The 25,453-nt window shown below is 43.8% G+C and overlaps 2 protein-coding genes across 2 annotated transcripts in view; both read left to right on the forward strand.

Moving 5' to 3' along the window:
* Positions 1-9,207: 9,207 nt before the first annotated feature.
* foxl2a (forkhead box L2a) lies at positions 9,208-10,128 on the forward strand (the record flags this gene model as incomplete). The annotated part of the gene is made up of 1 exon (XM_079271356.1): positions 9,208-10,128. The coding sequence occupies one exon, from the start codon at positions 9,208-9,210 to the stop codon at positions 10,126-10,128; it is 921 nt and encodes a 306-aa protein (XP_079127482.1).
* A 9,115-nt stretch (positions 10,129-19,243) lies between these two features.
* pik3cb (phosphatidylinositol-4,5-bisphosphate 3-kinase, catalytic subunit beta) overlaps positions 19,244-25,453 on the forward strand; it is a 41,815-nt gene continuing 35,605 nt past the window's right edge. Inside the window, exon 1 of the mRNA XM_079271310.1 lies at positions 19,244-19,479. The gene's annotated coding sequence lies outside the window, so the exon portion shown is untranslated. The remainder of the gene's footprint in view (positions 19,480-25,453) is intronic.

Raw genomic sequence — 25,453 nt, forward strand, 5'->3', positions numbered from 1 at the left:
GCAGTACTTCCTCCGCGTCTCGCGTCATTTAACTTTTTACTTTCTGCACGTGTCTCGGCCTTATTGTACCATCGCATGTCTGCAGACGGCACACATCAGAACCAGATCTGAGCGGCCGGTTCGTTGCCAAGGCTTTGGTGCCCAGCGTGGTGTTGCTTCCTGCAGGAAGAGGGAGAGCGGAGGAAAAAAGCAAAACAGGACATCTTCAGATCTGTCAGGGGAGCAGCCCCTCTCCTCTTCTCTGCCCCTGGGGGAAATCGCAGCAAAGGAAGCGCTCTCTCCCTCCTTTTATCCCTCCTTTGTATCCCCCCTTCTTCTGCCCTCGCCCTGCTCTGCTCTCCCCGGGAGTTCCAGTACTCCTCTTTTCCTCCGAGACACGGAATCAAACGCTGATGGATGTCACCTTGCAGGATCTCAAAAACTGACAGCCGCTGTCAGTCTGACTGTAACTCGTCATTTCTGTGGGACTACTTTCTGATAGAATACATGTTTTTTTGGGGGGGGGGGGCAAACAGAACTTAATTAATAAAAATTACATTTCACATCACAATAAATGGCACTTTTTGCTCACCTAAAAATGCCCTACGTAGCACTTTTAACACCGCTACATTACCCTCACATTACTATGTCAAGACATGCACATGAATGAATTACAACAAACTGGCAGCCTTCATCTCATGTTTTCCTCTGATGTTAAGTATTGAGTTTATAAATCAGTATTTGCAGCAATTAAAATGTACTTTCATCTCTTTTTTAAATCTTTGAAATAATATTCACAGTAAAAAATCATTAAAACTGGATTCCTTAGAAAATCATTTTTACAAAACACTTCATTTCATGATTACTTTTTGGGGGGCTTTGTTAGTTAAAGTTTCTCAAAATTACAATATTTCTCATTTTACTTTCTTGTTGCGAAGACAACATTTTGTACTTAATTTGCCAGGACGTGAAATAGACTTTTACCTCCTGTGAGCACTGCGTAGTAAAGTCACAATTTGACCTATTTTTAAAAAGTGCCTTGTAAAAAAAAAAAACAATACAATGCACAGCAGAGACCACAACCAAAACCTGGACAATATGGCCAGAGGATAAAAATATGCGACGCACTGAGCTTAGATGGATCAACGTTACACATTAAGCACATCTGTATTTCCCAGCAGTAACTAGGTGTTTATGACCGGTCCGAGTGGAGCCGGAGCAGAAACAGTAACTCTAAACTCTCCTCTCATCCCCTAACCCACTCTTAAACCACTGTCAAGGTTACCACAGCCAGTGTGTGTGTGTGGTTTTGCCTCTTCGTGAGTGCTCTTCCATGGCCTGTTATTGCGGTCGTGACGGAGGCAGGAGAGCTGGAGTTGGGGAGGTTTTTGTGGTGTGCTGTGTGGAGGCGGACCCGACAGAGGATGACAGTCCGTTGGCCGAGCGCAGTGTGTTCTGGTGGAGCGTGTGGTTCTTCGAGGTCTCGCATTCAAACTGTAGTCACTGGCTGTGTTTGAGGAAAGTGACGGCCAAATTCAAAGTGAAGAGCCTCTGACTCAAAGTCACGTCGCGCTACTCGACTGTCGACTTTCGTTTATTTGACTGAAAAACCTATTTCTTCTCAGATTTTTGCTTTTCAAAAGACAAAACCATACTTCTACTCAAATCTAAATCCTAAAACATGTTTTACTTTGTGTCATTGTGTCGGTAACACTGCACTCTGTCCGTATCGGACCACTGTTGTTCTCTCTCAGGTCTGACCGAACACGTACGGTGGCCGACAAGTGCAGACATGCTGCAGACAAACAGCCGAAGACGTTTCCATCGGGAGAAAGCGCTGCTGCGGCTTCAGAGACGATGCCGATTCAAAAACACATGCAAAAAATATATATATATACGGAAGCGCGCTGCAGAAATCCCAAAACAAATGAAGACACGCTGCAGATACAGAAACAATGCAAAGTCAAAAACACCAAAAACAAATGCAACAGGAGAAACGCTGCACAGCCAATCAACACAACGGAAGTTCAGTTACAATATCACAAAAGAGCAGCTGAATTACATCGCTGGCGTTAGCTCTTTTATGACATTGTAAACAGTCAAATTAAAAAAGAAATGCATGCCCCTACATGTCAACTCTTTACTTTTCTTTCTGCTTCAATAACAAACACTCTTGTCTCATCTCTCTCTCTCAGGTCAAAATCAAGGTGATCCACGTCCTGGAGAACTTCTTTGCATCGTTTCTCTATTTGCGGCATGTTTGCTATTAATTTGTTTTGGGTCTGTGCATCATTTATTTTTCATTTGCAGCACGTTATCCTGGTTATTTGTTATTCGCATGCGTTTTTGAATTGCCAATTGTCTCTGAAGCTGCAGAGCGCTCGTGTTTCGGGGCCGTTGTGGCGCGTTGGCACTCGTCGGCCACCGTACGTACACACTGTGCACCGTGGCGGCACATTAAGCCGCAATGCACGGGAGCCATATAATCATACAACGGCTTCTGTTGCACCAATCAGTAAGAGTGTCATTAGCAAAGTAGCATAGCATGGACCCCCAAGCTACAATGAATAATGAGGAGATGGAGCGATAAAGGAGCAACACATGAACAGTACAGACCGCTGATGAGAGAGAAAACAGGCAGAGAGCCCATAATGGACAGCTGGTGTTCAGTGGAGACTGCCTGGCTTCCCGTTGCTCTCTTTCCGTGTGGCGATTAGATAACATCTCTTACCTTATTCACTGCAGCCCACATGCACTCTGCTCTATTGTACACGGGCAGGCTGGCATGTTGGGGAAAGGGAGAATAACCTTGCCTGGTTGCCTCTGACAACACTGCGCTTCAAAGGGAGGCGGCAGGGAAAGAGAAACAGAACGAGTATGTCTTGTGTTCAGGCAAAATAGCTTAAGAATGGGCCCGAATGGGTCGTTTAGGAACACTCTTCAACCTTTGTTTCAGTGTTTGCGATTAAAAAGTTTCAAGTGCAACAAAAGAGCCACATAGACGGGTAACACATCCAGCGTGTCTGATATCATTCCCCATCAGGCTAACACAGACCACCGTAGCAGAGTGCCACCCCGTAGCACCGCATACACAGTACCACCTCTGCTGTTCTGCACCATTAACACACACACACACACACACTGTCATCACACGCAGCTCAACTGTAAAAGTCCCTCCATTCACCTCTGATTCCTCTCAATCTTTCAACTTTTGCAGAATCCCCCGCCTGTACAAAGGGAGTGTGCACGAAAGAATACAGTGTGTGTGTGTGTGTGTGTGTGTGTGTGTGTGTGTGTGTGTGTGTGTGTGTGTGTGTGTGTGTGTGTGTGTGTGTGTGTGTGTGTGTGTGTGTGTGTGTGTGTGTGTGTGTGTGTGTGTGTGTGTGTGTGAGCAGTTAACAACGCTCCCCTCCCGTTCCTTGTCAAGCCGACGCTTTGATCTGTCTTCAGGGTGTCAGCTGGCGGCCATGTTTGTTTGCCCAGCGAGGTAGGCTACCTGTGTAATTGCCTCTAACGAAGTGACTTGTTTTGATCCGGCCTGAAATCGAATCCGCCGGGATGAAGACGTGGAAACGGGTCTGAGGTTACTTGGGGGTTTTGAAGCGTGAGCGCCGGCCGTGGCTGCGACTAGTTAAGCTGTTTCAAGGGTGAAGAAGGTTTTAGTTCTCGAGGACGTTCATATTATGAGGAGGAAAATGTTGGCTTAGTGCTGCTTTGGCTTGTCACTGTTCTTTTCTTCGCATCCACCCACCACATCACCTTCTTTCTCTCTTTTCCTTGCCCTCATCTCCCTCTTTATACCTCTCATAAATATACAGTATACGCACACACACACACACACACACATCTACTTGTTGACTCAAACGCTCTCCCTCAGCTCGAACACGCTTCCACACACATACTTCTGCTCCTGTGAATCATTTAAGCCCTGGCAGCAGTTCAAGAACAAGCTCAAAGAGAATGTTGTTGGCAGGAGGCTGCAGTACTTCACCTCTCCGTAAAGGTTCGTGAGAACACAATGTGTTCCTCCTCTGCTCTGTCCTCTCTCTCTCTCCTCACCTCCCTCCTTACTCTCACTTATCCTCTGTCCACCGAATCTGTTCTGTGCTCTTTCCTTCATCCCGTCACCTCATCGGTTACCTTCCGTCCTCCTTTCAATTTGTTTCCGTTATTGCACTTGCAGACAAATTATTGTCCATCGTTGATTTTAGCATTTTCCATGCCGACAGGCGTTTAACCAACATATGCTTATAAGCTATTTGTATGAAAGTGAGTGATAAAAAGTGAAGCATGCAAGTTATTATTCTTGCTTTTTGCTGTGTCATATTTTCCAAAGATGTAAACTTTAAAAAACAGAAGAGTTGTCTGTGATGTCTTATGACAATAATTCAGAATTCGTACCAAATTCCGGGCGTTGTTGCTTTTTTAAAGTTGACTACGTCCATGTCAGAGGAGTTACTGTGGAAGGCCGTAGAGCTTCCCATAAGCTTCCTGCAGCCGATAAGAAACGTAAACACGTAAAAAAATACACATCACCCCTCTGCACTGGAGCTAATGAAGGGGTGATGGTGGGGGGATGATCTGAGTGTTTGAAGGAGAGGGGATGGACTGTACAAAGTAAGGAAGTGACCCTCACACACCACCCGCCGAGCATCCAACCGTAATAAGACTTCTTATAGGTGCACATACATGCACACACCTCAAAGGTGAGAATACACATGTGTTTATGTCTGTATACCCCCCCCCCCCCCCCCCCATCCGCATCCCTCCCCGAACCTTAATCCGTGCAGGCGGGGATGTAAAGGAGTTGGGTGGAATCTGGTGGTCAGTGTTTATTTGCTCTGTCTCTCTCTTCTTTCTCAGAGGAAAGAGAGTCATGTTGGAGACGCCACATGAGGGCTGAGGGTACATCCTTCTTTTTCCTCTCCACCTCATCCCTTTATCCCTCCACCACCCCCATGTCACCCATCTCTTTCCTGCACCTCATACGGATTCCATTGAAGAGAGGCAGTGTGTCTTGTTGATGTTTAATCATGGAGGCGAGCCAGATGCAGACGAACCAGAGACCAACCCGGAGAGATGAAACTGGGACAACCGGTGAGGGAATCCTGTCCTTGGCAGATGCGCCAATGCAAGACTCAAACATGAAAGCATGCGTTCTAACACTTACACACTCATACACTTACACTTATCGACGCTCATTGACTCCTGCATAATACCTGCAGGTAAAATGCAACCATAGAAAAACTATAAATAAAATAGCATCAAGGACGACAGAACTCTTCAACAGGCTGTTTGACACTTAATATGGATCAACGTTCCATTTAGCATTTAGTTCCATTTAGTTCCATTTAGTTGATAATCATCGAATCAATCGTATACAACCTCCTGGAATTAGATATGCTCTTCATTTTCTAAAGCGTATAATTCAGCCATAGCTTTATCAGAGGATGTGTGACACAGAATAGAGGTCAATTAAATGTGTGCATCCTTGTGATATTATCTTTAAACAGCAGGGTTCCATTGATTCAACAAAAAAGGCAGTGTAGACGATTTACTATTTACTACTGTTCATCATGACCACTTAGTTTTTGCAAACTCGACAATAATAATTACAGCAAGTTCATTTTAAAAGTTTAAATACTGCAACTAATACCACCAGCACCACTACTTCTGCAAATAATGACAATAATCATATTTTTCATCACAATTGTTTGTTATAATTAGATTACACCATATTATTTTATGAGAGTTTATTGCATTTATTTTTGCAATTAATAATGAATAACTTATGATGGTAATATAAATTATTGTTATTATTATTATTCTACATTTTTAAGATAAATTGTAGCTCTCTCACCAGTTTTCTGTCTGGTACGCGGTTGCCGGGCTAAAGCCTCTCCAGCCCGGGTGGTGGTTCTCCGGTCCCGACCTGACCCGGTGGATCCGTCCGCCGCATTCCACCCGCACGCGCTATCATAAACATCCTAGTCCTGAACCTGCCAGGGCAGGAAGTGCGCGAGGACAGGAATTCCACTCTTTCAAATTACATTACGACCCGTCGCAGTGATGGCTCGTCACTTCAGGCCTGTGATAGGCTGCATGCACATAATGTATATTACATCAACGCAAATGCATTTTTCATACAAGTGTGTATCTCATGTTTGATCTTTTTTTGTGTTGAAGGATTTAGGATGTATATTTATCTAAGAATAAAACAGACTGTGAGCAGTGTCAGTCGTCTCATGTCTCATCGAAATACATTTAGAAAGATAAGACACTATAGCATGCAAATCTGTTAGAATTAAATATAGTCCGATTTATAATTATATATGACCGATTTGATTACGGTGAAAAGGATTAATAAATTGCCTGAATTTTGAGGAAACGTGTCAAAAATAGACTTTGGGTGCAAAGCACATTTCCATTTGAGCCCATATTACACTGAGCAAGTAAGCATATTTTAGCTATTCATTAGCCATCAGTTGCTTTTTTATGGTTAGTTATGTTAGTAATTTATTAATGTATTTGTTTGTGAAGGCTATTTGTTTATTGCCTAAAGCCTCAAAAGAGGCTATACCATCAAATTAACATTCCTCAGCGCCTCACTGAAGCCCACAACCAGTTCAAGTTTCAGGCTCCTTGTTTTGTTTACGGATTGTCGACATGCCAGTTCTTTAGCTGTTGTTGTGACGTGACGCGCGTGCACTGCGGCAGCTCCGACCCGGGGAGGTTACAGGTAATGAAGGAGGAGGGGGGGCAAGAAACCTATTTAACCTGACGCATATACCGGTGGTGCTCGGTGGTCGTTCGGGTGAAATTGGCCTCTGTATTTTTTAATTCATTTGTGATGTTTGTGAGGACAACTTAACAGGAATATGTTCTAGCCGCTACACCTGGTCACCTATCGGCTTTAGAATAAGCTAACACATTGAGATATGTACATGTTCTTGGGACATTTTTGGCTACATTTGAGCATTTCAGCCTATAGCTCATCGGCCGGTTGCACAGCATCCATTGCATTGTCTTTGCAGGGTAAACGCAGGTGTAATTAATGACATTAATTACGGCCCTGCTCTAAAATGTGCCTGCAGACTCACTGGAATGACTGTGACTCGATAAATAGAATGAGAGTGTAATTAATTTGACATATGTGTTGAGCCTGCTGTGACATGTTACAATGGCTGCTGTGAAGAGGGCCTTACAGTGTTTTTAGGGAGATGCACGGGGACCACCAGGGTCTTTGAAGGGGTTAAGAGGGTCCTCTATAAATCGAGAAACATTAAATGATGACCAGCTAAATGGACGTTTATATTGCTGGATAAAGGGAACAATTTCAATTCATTTTTAGATATTTTTTTTACACTTCAGTATTTCAATGCAACTGTTCTAACAATCATATTCGTATGATTCATTATATCAATAAACAGACGGTTTTGATACATTTAAACACCATGTCACTCTGAAAGGTCTTCCCTCAAAAGTGTGTTGGGTGATTCTATTTCAGTTGTTTCAGTGCAGACGAGAAGACCACAGACTTGTTTTCTCTGGAACAACAACAGAAGATAAACAAAGCCCGAAATCATGATGTGAACCGAAACACAGAGACAAAGGGGGTAGTTTGTGGTCTGCTGCTTGATTTATTGTTGGACAAACTTACAAACCATCACCGTAATAATACAAACAAACTGAAGGTCTTTATAGTCGAACCAACACTCATTCCATTTGTTCACGCTGGTGTCCTCTGTCATAAACAAGCATCCATGCAACAGCTGTATGAAAAATAGAAATATTTGTAATCATTTTATTTATCTACAAATTCGTGGTTTACCCCCTCGTGTGTCATTTGATAGCAGCGTTAATTAACACATTGAATGATGCAACGCTTCTACTAAGCCAACTACTTGCAGCGCGGTGGGCATAACAGTGTGTAGAGATTAACGGGAAACGTTCTCCTTCTTAAACATGTGAGGGAGGAAAAAAAAGACACTGAAACAAGAAATAGCACCGCGCCGCAACGCTCCGAGCTGCGAGTCTGCGTTAATTGCGCGATGAGAGATGGTTTGGCTCTCGCCGCGGTTCAGCTGCTGCGGGACCGGGTGCAGGGTGATGACACACATGCCAATGCTGCTCCACCTGCACGGACTCCCAGAGCACGGAAATACACTCCGCGGAGAAAGCCGAGCGGACCCTCATGGGTGGCCCCGGAGAAATGTATACCTCTCTCCGTGCACTTCCCCTCTCTACGCGAGCTCATTAAGCAGCACTGTCTGTGCAGAGTTTTTGGGGTTTTTTTTAGACCATGCGTTTGAAAATGTGCCTGTCTTTGGTGGCCGAGAGGAGGAAGTGGGAGCCTCCATTTGAGCGCGTGTAGTCAAATATATTTGACTATTTGTTTGAGAAAAGCTGGAGCGAAAGCTTGTTGAAACAGACGAGACAACATATCCTGTCAGGTGCTGTGTTTCACATTTAACATATGTGAAAGATTGTAAACCTAAAATGCAAGATGTAAACATTTCTATAGATATATAACATTTAATTGTTTATTGTAAGTATTTCATTTTCGTTGTGCACGAAAATATTACAAAATAATCTGACCAGTCAATACTTTTCTGAAAGGCTTGTTTGCTGTCAAGCCGAGAAGGCAAAGCAAAAGATCATTTATGTCTGATGGCCTTTTATGCATTTGGATTTAAATAAATATTCTAATTAGACAATCCCGGCACTGGGAGTTTCTCCCTTTCCATTTTATCCCGTTTGAATGCAAATATAGTTCCATCTCCATAGTTTGCTATTTTGACCCGAGTGTGATTCGAAGAAAAAAATTCAACGTATTAAAAAGAGAAGATTATTATTTCAGTGACTGTAGGCGGAACTCAAATACGCACAAATCACGACGCACGACGTCGCGTTGGAGTCTGTCAGTGGACGTGAAAAAAAGAAGAGGAAAGGAAAGGGTTGGGCTTACTGACTCGCAAACCACAACTTGGGTTGCGCCTCCATCAGAAACCAGTTTAGAAAAATCCCCGTTGAAGAAAGAGAGAGGGAGGTCTGGTGCATGTCACCCACTGAGCCACAAAATAAAGTTCTCTCTCTGTGCACTTTGGAAGACAGCTTTCAATCCGCGGTGCATCCTGAGGTTCTGCAACATTTTCGCTGCGCACCATTAATTAAGGTTTGCTTTCTCCGCATTTTGGGACTGGACTTGTTTTGTTTTTGGTGCGCGCAATGATGGCCACTTACCCGAACCAGGAGGATGACGCAATGACCCTGATGAACCACGACACCAACACCACAAAGGAGAAGGAGCGACCCAAAGAGGAGCCGGTGCAGGAGAAAGTCCCGGAGAAAGCAGATCCGTCCCAGAAGCCGCCGTACTCCTACGTCGCTCTCATCGCCATGGCCATCCGGGAGAGCACCGAGAAGCGGCTCACTCTGTCCGGTATTTACCAGTACATCATCACCAAGTTCCCCTTCTACGAGAAGAACAAGAAGGGTTGGCAGAACAGCATCAGACACAACCTGAGTCTCAACGAGTGCTTCATTAAAGTCCCGCGGGAGGGCGGCGGGGAGAGAAAGGGGAACTACTGGACCCTCGACCCGGCCTGCGAGGACATGTTCGAGAAGGGGAACTACAGGAGACGCCGCAGGATGAAGCGGCCGTTCAGACCTCCACCGACGCACTTCCAGCCGGGGAAGTCGTTGTTCGGGGGAGACGGCTACGGCTACCTGTCCCCACCCAAGTACCTGCAGTCTAGCTTCATGAACAACTCCTGGTCGCTCGGCCAGCCGCCCACCCCGATGTCCTACACGTCCTGTCAGATGGCCGGTGGCAACGGGAGTCCGGTGAACGTGAAGGGGCTGTCGGCCCCCTCCTCTTATAACCCCTACTCCCGCGTGCAGAGCATGGCGCTCCCCGGCATGGTGAACTCTTACAACGGCATGAGTCACCATCACCATCCCGCGCATCCCCACCATGCCCAGCAGCTGAGCCCGGCCACGGCAGTACCGCCTCCGGTCTCCTCCGGCAACGGAGCGGGCCTCCAGTTCGCTTGCTCCCGCCAGCCCGCGGAGCTCTCGATGATGCACTGCTCTTACTGGGAACACGAGACCAAACACTCGGCGTTACACACGAGGATTGATATTTAAAGTTTACCGAAATGGTCTGTGTAAAAAAAAAAAAAAACGAGGAGTCTTGAGAGCGAGAGTAAATTCCTGTGATTTCAAAAACAGAACCAAGAGTATTTTTTTTTTGTTTTTTTGAAGAGACCATTGTTGACGAGCTGTGTGGGTCCAGCTGACATCCATGTGTGCCGATGGAGAGGTATGCGCGAGTTGATGTGGGGAGAGTTTTACTAAATGGAATCGGGAGGCAAAGAAGTCCCCAGGACACACCGGGTAGCACCGCTTCCGGGAGCCATTTCGTGCGCCGGTATTACACTTGGACTGATGGCCGTAACTCGGTATTGTTGTCATAATTGTGCCTTTTATGAAAAGATTGATTTTCACGGGCACGGACATTGCTGACATCGCTTCGGCTGTGTGTTACTGGTATGCGTAATGGTTTCTCTCAACTTTACGCACGGACCATCCCAACTGTTGCCAAATGAAACGTGGACATAAGATGCCCTAATTAAGTCAGTGCTTTGAATGTGTAATTGAATCAGAGCTCAATTTGGCCCTCTTAACTTGCACTGAGCAAGGCCTGCACGGCGAAACGTCACCTCCTGCGTGAACTCTGCTGGGTTAAAAGGTGAACGTGTGAGATCCAGACTGCCAGCCATACAATTCAGGGTTTTTCATAATTATTGATCCCGCATGTATGATATTAATTCCAATATGACGCCAGCCAGTGCCAGGTTTTGGTAATCTTTTTGATTATTATTATTATTATTTTTTTTTTATAAACGTGATTAGCTATATTGTCTCATTCATGTTGGGGCCATGTTTCATTTTAATTAGCACTTTTCCGTCTTTTCTAGGTTTGTGAATTTCTTAATAAACTTGTATTTCTTAAAGTAATACAGTGGTCATGACGTAATTGTTTTTATGCTTTAGGCTGTGATAACCACTGTTGGCACTAAACAGCATTCAACAACTCTGTGACGGTGACGCAGCATCAAAACGTTATTGTTGACATATACGGTATTTTCAGAAATGCCAAGGATATAATAATCGTATAAACCATTGTGCAGGGCTTTGAGGGTTGACTCTGCACTTATTCGACCATTAACCGTAAAATGTCAGATTTTCAAGCATTACGTGTCTGGAAATTTGATCTATAAATATGAATACATATTTAATCAGTTGCTAATTTTCTTAAATGTATGCACATTTATTTTATCTCAACTGTGTGACTACATCAAAATAGAGATAGAAACAGAACTTCACATATAATAACTAAGTAAAAATGACAACAATAATAATAAGTTAAATATAAATACAGAATTGATAATCAATCAATCAATAATGTGTGATTGATAATTAGTGTCCCACAGTCTGTTTGATATTTAATATGTTGTGTGAAAGTCTTCAGGCTCATATGCACTTACTGCTCAACAAAAACATGCTGTGCGCATCATTCATAACTAATCATTTCCTGTTACCCTGATCACGATGAATTTGTTTTTTTTGTCTCTCTTCAATATTGAATATAATTTGTTATTAACATAATTCACAAATGAAGCCGTGTCAGTAGAATAATGGCGATGCGTGGAGGCCGTCCTCGGGTTTATTGTTTTATTATATTTTTTGAGGGCTCACTTTCAGGACAGGAGAAACAAAAAAACAAGGTCTGATGAAATGCGAAGTTTTATACCCTCAATCTGATGTGGTTTGTTCTAATTGATTGATTGATCATCATTTTTGTAGCCTATTTTATAATACTCTAAATTCAACAGCAGCAACAACAACAACACTATTACCATACTACTATTAATACTACTACCAATAATGAAAATAACTTCGATATAACGATGAAGCTGGCAGCAAAAGGTGACATCACACACACACACACTCACGCGCACACACGTACACACAAAGAAGACTTCATTCATCCCGTGCTGCCGTGTCAACGAGTCATTTGCTAAAATATGGACGCTTGCTTCACACTGCTCCACGTGTTGTCTTTGAGCGCGAGACTGTTACATATTCCATCTAACCTCTTGATAATAGAGACATGTTGACGAGTGAGACGCCTTTACGTCATTCACCGCCCCTCCTAAAAGCTCCATATTATCACAGCGATAGACTTTAGGGCCATCTGGTTTTCACTTTTACATTTAAGGGTTCTCTCACAACAACGCAACCCGAGTTATTGTTTTTTTTAAAGCTGACCAATTACAGAATATGATTTCTTAACATCCAATAGCCTATTTTATATTGGATTGTGGGATCAGCGGGGTCTCGGGCGCGCCACCTCGATTCACCCTCTGAGCTGTCAAACACAGACTCATCATCAAAAAGCAAAACACCCACTCCCCAAAAAAACACACAGTACACACCCACACATATGATATCATAAGGCTGAAAACGATATTTGCACAAATGGTGGAATATTAATGAGGTTTGAATAACGTTATTTTAGGAATCCCATTAACTTTAGTAAAAGCTGCGATCAGCACAAATGGTATTAGAATTCGTGAACTTTTCTTTATTTTGTTAACATGAAACACTATTTAAAAGGGTTCTCGGTGACTGCGATCTGGCAGATTTCAAGATGTCTAACTTTTAAAACGGCTCGACTTAAATTCAAGTAAAGCGGGCAACACAGATGCATGAGCGCAGAAAATAATAATAATACAGGGATTTATTACAAGGAAATATTGGTGAAAAATCTCATACATTGCTTTAATTAACAACGTGTTTTTATTACATAGACATCTTTGTTGACCCGCTTTTAGGCAAAAGGCTATACCTTTTTTTTTAAATACACAAATTTCTTCAAGTTAAATTGAAAAGGTTGTTTTCAAAATAAAATACTCAATATGAACATTACAATGGCAATATAATAATAGCATGCATTGTTGCTGAAGTCCCTATAATAAACCTGCATATATATTTGTATAACGACTTGTGGATGAGATTTAGGGACATATAGGCCTATATTTTAAAAGTTTAGCAGAGATGACTGGAACTCAATGAGAGAACATGTTCACTCCATTACAACATCAGCATGCAACCGTAATTACACTGCTAAAATAGAAAGTCCGGATAATTCTAGGTTAAATGTATTTTTCTCGGCAGCTTTCGGGATGAAGAATCACGTGTTCGTTACGTCGTTTGCCTAAAACAAGCCTGTGTTGAACTGGAACATGAAATGTAAAACGCCGCTGTAGCTTCGGGACTAATCGGAGGAACCCTGTGACTCTCGTCCGGTGTGCAGAGGCAGCTGAAGAAATGTAGCTGTGTTCATCATCCTCTGCTTCCTCACATTCATGTTTTGTAAACAGTGAGGAGATAAGGGCGCGTTTGAAAGGCAAGCGTGTTCTAAACACTCTTCAGAAAATAATAAATACCAGTGTTTTACAAGAACTTGTGTTTCAGAGAGTGTAACTAAATATGATCCAGAGATGGGTTTTATGATTTTAATGTTAATCAACGTAATGTTGTTGTTTTTAAAAATGTATTGTGGCACAAAAAGGACAAATGTCACGTTTAGTTTATTAATATAGTTTTAGGAATATATACTTTTTATTATTAGCATTGGTGCGCCTATAATACGTCATTTGTGGTGGTAGATTTTGCAGTTCATTTGTTTAAACTTGCTTTTAGTTTGTCAGGAAACTGTGAGCTACTTCTGCAACAAATGCCTTCAAGTAACACATCAAAATACAAACATACGCCTCTTTTTATTTTACACGTTGAGCCCTGCATCTCCTCTGTAAAGGACAAAACAGCGAATGCGCGGACTTGGTTGCGGACAGCAGGTGTGCATCTGCGCAGAAGGGTTGTCAGTTGAGCCGGTGGGGAACAATGGGCCTGCATACAGGAAGTCTCAGGGAGCTGACAGAGATAAGGCCAGCCGAGGTTCATGGCTCCAACAGGCCTGCGTTCAGAATATATATACAGTCTTCTTTAAGTCGACAGATGTGCACGTTGTTTTCATTTAGGAAATATATTTTTACTTTGCATTCGAATATTTAACACAATTCCAAAATGAATTAACTGCGTACTATTTACGATTTACTTACTATTTTAATGAATTTAACCTAGTTGTTGACCTTCACTGGCGCGTAAATGTTGAGTTTATCATGATATTTTTGCAAATAAAACTTTAAATACAAACTTAAGAAAATGATAAGCTAATTTGTTTTACATATCAACCTACTAATGGTTGCATTCGAGGACATGCAACAAAAACTGCAGCTCTTACAAATATGCAATAAAACACAAGCGTTGAATAAAGAGTGGTGAATAAATGCTGCTGTTAATTTCTCCATTATTTCTGCACGAGGTGGAAATGTGCGCTTCCGCTTTCGTTCGTCTTTTTTGCGCTGAATAACCGTGATTGTATCCTTTGTTGTGCTCTCAGAGATGACAGATTATTATCAACAAGACGAATGAGGTCAACTCATTGTACAACGGGAACACATTTGACCCTCGCTGCTGCTTCTTCTTCTTTGTGCGCGCGCGCACACACACACACGTGCAGCTGCGTCGGCTATACCTGGACTTGTTTTGGGCCCTTGACGTGCTTGCACGCTCGACGGGTCGCCGGCGATGCGACCCGGCCGGACGAGTCACACGCAGGTTAGCAGGTTTCCCCAAATACTCGCACACAATTGAATTCCTGGCGTGTTTGAGATGGAAGGAGCAACAGTTTCCACGGAGCAGCGGCGCGCATCACCCGGAGCCCATTGAAAAGGAGAGTAAGGGGGGGGGGGTCACCACTGTTTGGTATACATCAGCTCCAAACAGGAAAATATGCGAAGATTTGATCGCATAAAAATCCGGCAATTGTCTCAAATCAGCATGAGTAATTTTTTTCCCTTTCTCTCTCGTTGCAGCAGAAATCATCTCTCTTCTATCGGAGCTATTTCTATGACATGACTCAACATAGAGCTGTTTATTTTCAGAGCGCGTCCTCTGGTGAATCTCCAGCTCGACGTGATGTTTTCACGACACTCTGCTGATTCCCATCTCGATGACAACGCGCGCGAAACAATAGCCGAAATGCAATAACTATTTTAATTTGCCAAAATAATTACAATAGCGCGCATTGATACGCGCGCAGTTTATAAATAGGAAGCCGCAACGTTTTGTTATACAGTGGACCTCTGGTCAACAGAAGGTTCATCAAAATGTCTATAAATACACACACCAGTGTCTATTCTATTCTAGGAAAAACAAAAAAAAGATGGACTGTAAAAAAATCATGACGCACTGATCTCTGTTTACCCTCCAGCGGGCCGCTCAAATGTCCGAGTGAGCGTGAAGGGGTCACGAGATGAAGAGGTTTGTGTATACTATATAAGTATAATAGTTCTTTTTTTTGTTAAAGCAAATATTATTTTATGTCCATTTCACATTTATGATCACAAAAACATGATGTGATGACCAGCATCCACAGCGCCATCCAGCATTTAGCAGCATCAAGACTTCTCGTTCATTTCTGAAGTGGATGTGGCGGAAGTGGCCAGTTTATGCTGTAAAAAGGGGGGGGGGGATACAAATGTTTCCTCTCTCTTGATTATGAGCCGCAAATTGCTTTGTCGGGATTGAAGTGGCAGAGTCTCTTTTCCCATCGCGCGCTGATGGATTCTATTTTTAACAAAAGGCCTTTCCTTTTTCTCGCCCTCTTTAACAAACTTCCGCAGGGTTTGGCAACAAGAAGCTATTAAGGATAACCCTTCTCCTGTTAACATGCAATCAATCAAAGATGAGGCCGAACTCCCACAGCGGTCATTAAGGGGGCCCAGCACCTGTTCTCGTGATACTGTAGGATATAAATAATAAAGCAGGAGGACCGTCTTCATTTCGACAGAGAGCGACACGTCATCGCTGCAAAATCAGCTCTATCAGTAACAGAAATATGAGCTCCTCCGGATATACGAACGCCAAACACTGAGCTTATTTCACCAACAAAACAATTCCAGAAAGGCCCTCTTATTTATACTACCGAGGGTTCCTTAAATTTCACAACAGTGCACGAGGATACAAATCATACACACACTTAATGACACATCATTCAATTAATGAAGTGGTGATTCTTTCAAATGCTGGCTGCTGTTGTAGCTCTCCATCAAATCTGTATATTGTTATTTTATTGGTTTATAAATGATGAGGTTTTTATGAAGTAAGTCTCCATAGCAAAACAGGAAGTTGACCCTGAGGCCCGACCCTGGCCACGCCTTGATAGCCAAAAACCAAAACTCTTTCAAGCAATTACATCCCTCTTGGCAAGACCTCACAATTAAACAAATGATGATATTTTGATATCCATAATTATACGCATTCACGTAAGGTACCCTTTCAAGCTCAACGTGCTTTGTGTTACACGCTCATCATCTGTGAAGAGATTATGCACAGTGTGGGGTTTTTGGACTGAGTTTTTTAGGGGGGGGGGGTGCATTTAATCAAATAAGAGGAGCAGTAATGGAAGCATGCTGGACCCGGGAACCATACGCTGCTCCCTGATGTTGAGCAAATTTCAGACAATGAGAACGTTATGAGGGGGGGGGGGGGGGGGGCTTTAAACCTGAATAAAAAGGTTTTTAGGCCAGTTTTAAAAGAGACCAGTGTGTCTGTGTTGCCCTTACGTGGTCAGGGAGACTGTTAGGCGTGGAGCTGCCGAGCCAAAGGCCCGGCCGCTCATGGTGCGGAGCTTGGTGCTGGGGACCCGGAGGAGCGAGCTGCTTGATGATCTGAGGGTGCGGGTGGGGATTTGGGGAGTGATGAGTTTTGTAGGTAGGGAGGTGCGTGTCCATTTATGCATTTATGTGTGAGTAGTAGGACTTTGTAGTCAATCCGGAATGAGACAGGGAGCCAGTGAGTGCAGAATGGGTGTTGCTCACGGAAAGCCTGTTTATGGACAGTGAGCCCAGAGTGTCTGCAGCGTCGTTCCAGAACACTAGACCACTGAGAGACCGCTTAAATGTACGTTAAGGAAAACACACGTTATAATTGATAGTGTGCTTGTGACCTGGTGACCCCGTAGAGCTCCTCAGGACCTGCTTTAGGCTCTTTACGTGGCACCGTAGCCAGCCAGGTATCCACGCGCAGCAGCCAAATGACACCGAATATCATCTTTCATTGAAAGCAGTCACATTGGAAACATCTACAGAAGTCACCCAGATGTGCTCACTCTGAAAGAGTGATCATTAGTTCTTCACTCTCCTCAATACAAGTGTGCTGTGTAGGTCTCTGCTGCCCCCTGGTGGCGTGAGCAGGGCTTTTATTGTGTAACGTGACTCAGCTCTCCTGTTGTTGTTTGAATCAGCTATACATATGTTACCTAACAATAAGAGACTCCATGAAAAGACTGTAGAACTTTAATATCATGACCGTTGTGCTGGAGTTCATTCCAAATATTATTTGCAAAAGAACAAAAGGATGTAACATGTAAATCGAGACAAATGTCCCCAAAAATATGCCAAAAACTGCCTTTCAAACAACCAATCACAAAATGACTTCCTTAAACTCTTCCTCACGAAGGATAAACCTTTATTAAAACTGTGTAAATGTGTGTCATGTTGACAGAAAATAGTTGACAGGTCACGGTAAATAAAAACAGGTGAAAATATGATTATGGTTGTGGCCTACTGGACAATGTCGAGCTGAGAATGTCTGTGACCGTGTGAGTGGCAGCTGCCCTTTAAAGAGCAGTTGTGCCCGCAGTAATTAAGTACAGAACATACTGGACTTTAACATATTTGTTGACTGATGAAACATTGTAAACAAAATGTTAATAAAACCCCCAACATTTACCATGAAAACCAAAAGTATGTTTCCTATCAGGCCTGTTTAATGAAATATGAGCTGCATTCACCCATTTGAACACCAGAGGGCAGCAAAGCTCATCCTTTACTAACCAACTAAATGCTTTAAACATTTCATAACGATAGAAAGTAACAACTATCAAAATACGGGATTATCTCATAATGACGTTTCGTGGCTTAACTTGGTGATCAATGGCTAAATTCAAGATTCATAACGGCTAAAGGGACGTAGCCTACAACGAATTATAGGCCGCGTGCCATTTGAACGCTGTAATCGCCTAAATTAACGTTCACTTTGGTCTTTAACTCAGAGGCGGTTGAAAAACATTGCGTTTCCGGGTGAAATGACTGCTCATAACTTTTGTAGCGGCGGTATGTTGGTTAATAGAAGAAAGCCGGCTGCACCAATCAGCGTCAGACCTCAGACAACCAGCAGACCGGAAATGTAGCCTTCACAATAAAAGCCTCACAGGGGGCCACTTTGGAACAGCAGGCATGTTTCCTAATTTTAAGAAAACAGCAATACAATCTGACTGTTTGATGTTGTTGTGAATTGACATGTATTTGTGACCTTATGTTATGTTGTAAAATACATAATTATTAATGTCTACAGGGAAAACACTGAACATAAGAATAAAGTCAAACCCTACAAATTATTTTTTATATTTGCAAATGTTTTCTTTAATGTTGCACAGTTTAGTTTTGTACTTGATGGAAGTGAACAGCAGACAGACAGGCTGAACTGCAGGGATAGTTTAATGTGGGAACATCACACAAAGCAATACTTCAGTGAGTAAAGTAGCTGCCTCTCAAACCTTTGGTGACTTTATGGGACGTTTTCTGATTCACAGCTTTAAAACCTGCCTTCAGATAAAAACAAATCTGTGTTTTGCAAGATGTTTGATTTGTGTGCTAAAATATAATGTATGGACATGATCATTTAAAGTATCACTGTCAACTATGATAGGAACTGCTTTTTGCAAAAGATCTACAGTGTTATATTGTGATTTGTGAAATGTATATGTATATGTATGTGTTTACCATGTATGGGTGAATTGGGTTAACTTTTCTTGGCATGATTAGAATGTATATTAAATTACATTTTTAAAGCTCCCAGTTAATATAGTTTAAGAAATGTCAATTCAACTTCAAGGTGGATTTTCTTCCTTTAATCAAAGCATTGCGTCTCACACGTCATCAGTAAAGGGTTTTTATTTTGAAATCAGTGAGCGGAAGTGATGTCTTTTTTCCTCCTGTCACTCTCTCAGACTTGACAGTGGAGGGAAAAGCAGCAGCAGCAGCAGCAGCAGCGGTGGTGTTGTAGGCGGTGAGTGGTTCACCTTCTGAAACAAACAGGAAGAAGGACCGTGCGCGCGCGCTCCTTGTCCACCTGTGTCCCGACAGCCGCGCGCTCCCCTGTCCACCCTGAGAGATCTGTGTCCTGACAGCCACGCGCGCGTAAATCCACTCCGACGACATCAAAGCCTAAAAATTAACTTGCAGCTGTTTTGGTCGTCCGCTCCACTCTTCACCGACCTCTCACCAGAGCGCGAGCAGAAAGGTGAGTCCACACTCGTTTCCTTTTATTATGAATATCAAGCGCTGATCCCGGGTTAAAGTGTGCCGAACAAACCAGGAACCCTCCGTGGATCTGTTCAGCGTTCACAAATGGCTCAGACAGCTGTAAACCGAGACAACAACAAACTTATTATTTTTCTCAACCGAGTTTGGTCTGCGCTCCCTCTCCACGCGTTCCGGATTACGCCTCTCAAGCGACCTGCTTTTAACAGCGGTGCTGGAAGAGAGACTGTTAGTTGTTGTTAAACTGATACTCGTATAAGCGCTTATTTTTATTTAAATTAAAGCTATTTAGTCCGCTTCGTCTCACGCCGCAGCCTCTAAACTCTGACTTTGCTCTTCTGTTTATTACATGAAAGTCAAGTTTGTGTCCTAAAACTTGTGCCTGTTTTATTGTTGAGAAACGGACCGAGGACATAGTTCAATAAAGAGGATATGAAACTTCGGTGAGGGATTCATTTCGTCAGCTTTTTTTCCCTGCCGTGTCCATATTAACCTTTTGGTTTAATTTCATCCAGAGACGGAAAAACAAAGAGGACCTTATGTTGCAGTACAGCTGCTGCTTTAGGTTGTTTGATCCTCCAGATGTTGTGGAACTCCAGCTGAATCATAAAAAACCACCTCCATGAATCAACAGTTATGGATTCATTTGACGTAGTTTGGCAAGCTTTGCATTATTGTATTTGACAGATAACTGTTGACTTGACAGTTCGGCTACTTCTTTGTAACTGTCGTAAATGCAGCTTTCTGCAGATGTTTGCCATTGTGTGCACTTACAGGATGTGTTCAGCAGCACTTGGCCTGAAGGTTGAGCATCGTATGTTATTGTACACCATTTCTCTCAGAGGCTGCTTTCCACTTGCTGGAGCAAATGGATGAGCAAACCTGCTTTATGGCAAAGTCACATTTCTATTGTTTCTATAGGATTTATCTTTAAAAACAGTCACTCCACCTGTTGATGTTTTATCTGCAAACAAACTGATTATCCGTGTAATTTCCTTAGATCGTAATAATAATATCTTTATTTGTACAGCACCTTTACAAAGTGTTTTGACTGACAGAGCAAGACAATAAAACAACAGCGAGGCAAGACGAAGTCAAATTAAAACCCTCATAAAACAGCACAATAGATGAAACATTAAAACCAATCGATACGATAAGAGCAAACCAAGAAATATAATAAAATGAAGCAGTCATCATGATATAGCTGCACTCAGTGGTACCATTACAGAGCACTCTATCCATCTCAACCACCGCTAACCCACAACGTCTTCCAGGTGTCATTGTGCTGGCTGAGTATTTAATGTCGTGTGAGACTCAGTCTGACATTTCTGATTGTTTACAAACTTAAAACACACACACAACCTTCAAGATGGTCCAACTGATCAGAATCCCTAAAGTCGCCTCGTCAGCCGCTCACACACACTTCCACCTGTGCTGTCGTCCCTCACAGCTGATCACTCACACACAGGGAATCGTTGAGCCACACGGCGTGTGAAGCAGGGACGGGTTTCCTCTCAATGAGCCCATCTTTGATGCTAATTGATTTGACGTCGACGCCCCCGGCTGATGCGTTTGCTGCTGTTTTGGATCAGGCGGCGGTCCTCCTGGCTGCCACTTTAAGCTGGGCGGGCTCCGCTGTTGGAGAGCACTGATAAGACCAATGACGTCACTCCACAGACATCAGCCAACAATGCAGCTATTTACTCCCGAAGCAGGCCTCCACCGAGCAACTGAATTCTAAATAACTGTCCCCCCCCACACACACACACACACGCACACGCACACGCACACACACACAAACAAAGAAAATAAGTTTTGCAACAGCGGTGACGCCCGTGTTATGCATCGTGCTGTGAAGTGAGGTCATTTTCAGTGGGAGGCTTCTGATCAGCAGTGTTGAGTTCTCTGAAGGAACCGAGGAGAACGGGAAAGGTGGAGTTGTGTGTTTGGACTCAGCGTGGTGGAATTATCCGGTGAAGCTTGTGGCTCAGTAATCTGAACACTAACGCGTGGTACCTGTGGTATCGGTGGTACCTGTGTCACCGCGAGCCTCGCCGACTCTTCAGGCGGTGCAGCTGCGAGTGTTTGGACAGCGATATGGTTCTTAGTTTTGGCTCCACTCCAACAATGTGATTTCTAACGAAACAATGACTGTGGAGGTGAAAATGCTGACTTTCAACTTTTCAAAAGGTGTTCACATGCTTGAACCTTGTGGGAAAGCTTGAGGTCAACAGACCTTTTCTTACCTACAGAATGCACTTTATATCAAACTCAAGATACTAAAATAATAAGACGGAGTGTTCAGGGTTTAAATCCAAGCACAGGATAAGAAAATGAACTGGAAAAGGTTTTTATGGTGGATAGTTCTTTGGGTTTGTGTCTCACTGGTTGCCTGCTGTGTGCTGTGTTGGAGTGCTGGAGCTCTGAAAGGCGCCGCTATTGAGCTGCTGCACAGACCGAGCAGTGGAGCAGCACCAGCGAGAACGCTGCTAAAAACAACAAACGCCTACATGTATTTTGAATTATGTTTCTCCCCAAGAGGCCCACTTCTGTGTGTGTGATTTATTATTTGTACTATCCCCATTATTTGCTTTCAGTCATTCACACTTCCTGCTGTTATACTTTTATAGCGATCGCCCCTCGTTACAGTGAAACGCTTGTGTAACATCCTCTCAAAGAGTCGTATCAAAGAGAGCCGTGTGTGTGTGTGTGTGTGTGTGTGTGTGTGTGTGTGTGTGTGTGTGTGTGTGTGTGTGTGTGTGTGTGTGTGTGTGTGTGTGTGTGTGTGTGTGTGTGTGTGTGTGTGTGTGTGTGTGTGTGTGTGTGTGTGTGTGTGTGTGTGTGTGTGTGTGTGTGTGTGTGTGTGTGAGAGAGAGAGACCTGGCTTTCACAATTTGTCTGCTAGCTTTGCATGATAACAATCTCATCTGCTCCCAGTTGCTGACCGAGGAAAGGTAACATCAGGTGTTCACTCATGAAAACCTGCAGAATGTACCTTCCTGCTTCATTATAAAACTATACGCAGAATGGAAATTTTTGCCACAGCTAGAAATGTGACTGTACTGTGAGATAAGAGCTGCTGGAATTCTTCACTTTGCTGCACAGCAGGCCGGGACCTGCCAAGGAATGCAGGGAAGACGGCAGGAGCGTGTTGGGGGGAGAGAGAGAGAGAGAGAGAGGAGGTACAGTGAAGGATAAAAATGGAGTCTGCACAGTAACATGATAAACTAATGGCTCCCTGTAATTCATTCCCAGTTAATCTGCACACGGAGCAGACACGCATCATATGTGACAACATGAACAACTGGGATGCGTTGAGACCCGTTCAGCCTGCCGTGTACAGTGAACGGCACGCCGCTGCCGGTTCAGCTCGTCTCGCTCGCGCCGATCTGTAAATGAGATTCAAAGAAAGCCGAGTCTCCTGTTGCCAAAAGGAAACAACATCCGAGCGTCTTCGATCACTGATGCATGCAGGAAGTGCCGACTCCCTCGACACGAGGGCCACAGACTGCTGTCTCAGCATATTTGACTTCTTATCTTCTTCTCAGAGAATCGAACCATTAAGACAAACTGTAAATAGGACCGTTGAGGAAGGGATCAAGTAAAGGTTCAAAAGGTTGCCGTCCAGCTGTGCGCTGCCATTATTCTCCTATAATTAAGCATCAGACGGTGACCGCGAGGAAGTCCTTCGGACAGAGAGACAAACGGTGATGAAGATGATATTTAGATTATCAACACGACAGATGATGGTGATCAAATATCAGCAAGTGGAAGCAGCAGGAGGAACGCATGAAGAGAACTGCTGACGTTGTTAAAATAATTACCGATGTTACTGCGACAGTGTCGATTACAGCTGACATGGGATCAGCTTCGTAGCGCACTCCTGGCTAGACGCTGCCTCTGAAAACATGGAGGCGTCCGTCACTTGGCTGCTTTTTTATGTACACATCTGTATCATATCTGCCGCAGCGTTAACGCAATTTAAATGAAGTGGAATTAAAGCGTTTCCTTAATCTACATTAGCAGCACAACGGAGTGTCTCGTTATCACATTTCATGTTGCCATCCAGCCGATCGTCGTCACACGAGACGGCATATTGTCTGGCAATGTAGTCGTGGTCATGCAACTAAATAGTTTTCTGTCTGGTCCTGAATCCGATCACGTTTCATATGGAAGGGAGAGGATTCTATTCAAGTGACGTCGGCGTGACGCTGCGACAGCATTATGGAGACACAACTTAATACAAGATGCGTGATGGTGTCGGGTGTCGAAGTTCCCTGCGTGAGCAAAGATGTTTGGGTTTGATGAAGGTGTGAGGGCAGGTGGAAGGATGAGGAGGCAGCAGCTTGGTGTTTGGGGTTCCAGTGCACCTTCATTTAGACAGTTTCTATTACGGAAAATTACAATTCAAACACACAACAGATGTTCCAAATGAATTATTTGAACAGTTATTCAAGTAAACGCCTGAAAATGTGCTCATCTCATGTTATTCTGCATCTGAGCCTCCAGCCTCCACTCTGTAATGTGAGAGTGCAAAAAAAACCTCTCCATGGCAACACATTCTCAGCGGCTGCTAACACACACACACACACACACTCTCTGCACGCGTCGAGCCGTGTGATGTCTACATTCGGTTGTGTGCGTGTTGCGTACGCTGAGGTGCGTTCACGTGCTGCCATCTTGCGATATTCCTAAACCCACGTGTCACTGAAGGAGACATGTTGGTGTGTACATATAAACATGTTGACGTAACACGCGATGCATGGGGGTACAGGGTGGAGAGCATGTGGAACAGTAACGGTACATTTATATGCACACGGTATGGAAACGTTTGAGATTGATGTGGCTTCTCAAATTCTGGGTGATCGGCGGTGCTAGCTGCCCCGGGCTCAGACGGACAGCCGGGAGGGAACTGATTGACTGCGTCCGAGGCACTCCGCCCACCTCAGGGAAGACGCCAGACAAAACACTTCTAACTCACCTTTTGATGACGGTGAAAACCCCCCCTGTGTGTTTCTCATGTGTCTCTGTGATTGGGGGGTTATAAATATCCCACTGTGCTAACGAGTGGGTGTGTGTTGTTTTTTTTAGAAATGGGAAAGTGCTCTTTTGTTTCCGGTGATGACGCCGAACGGCCCTTCAGACCACACTCTGTTTGGGGGAGTGCGCTGGTGCATTCCTCACATTCCTCCTGCATGTTTTTTAAGGTCATTGCCTAAATGGTGTTGGTTGGACGAGCTCCACAGGACTTAAAACGTACTGAAAGCCCGTCACAGTGAACGTGTTGCTCAGTCGTTTTGACACGAGTGCGTTTGAATTGTATTAAATGTTTTAACTGTCCAGCTCCAGGCTGTATTAACGAGTTTCGGCCCTGGGCGTTAAGTCACTTCTTGGTAAGTATCGAGACGGGGAGTGTTCTTCAGGAGATCTGGTCCGTTATGTAACCCTGCAGGGCTCCACAAAGCACCTGTTTACAAAAGGAGCTCTCGCCCTTTACGGCCTGAAGGTTGGAGGAGCATTAAGGATATTTATGAGGAGGGAAAGCACTGACCCACATGACCAATGAGAGACGGAGGGCATGTTGGCAGACGAGGGTGAGGGAGAGTGAGAGACTTATTAGGATTGGGCATTCCTCACATTCCTGTACCGGGGGGGGGGGGGTTTATGGGAACGGAGAAATTCATATCAAAGCAGACTCTCACTGTGGTGTTTGCACAATGATAAGAGAGACAACAATTTTGGGGAGGCTCTGAGAAAAGACCGAGTTAAAGAGCATGTGCCTGATTCCTCTATCGTAAGACCCCCCCCTTTGTCGTAGGTTAGCTTAGCATTAGCTTATTGATACGAGCGTTTATGCTTTCTATAATCTGTAAAACTGCCCTTAAGGTCTGATTTCTGAGTCAGATTCAGGTCTATAAAGGTCACTAGACCTCTCGTATGAAGTCAGGATCTTG

Source organism: Melanostigma gelatinosum, assembly GCF_949748355.1.
Source record: "Melanostigma gelatinosum genome assembly, chromosome: 7".
In the NCBI taxonomy this organism is placed as follows: domain Eukaryota; kingdom Metazoa; phylum Chordata; class Actinopteri; order Perciformes; family Zoarcidae; genus Melanostigma; species Melanostigma gelatinosum.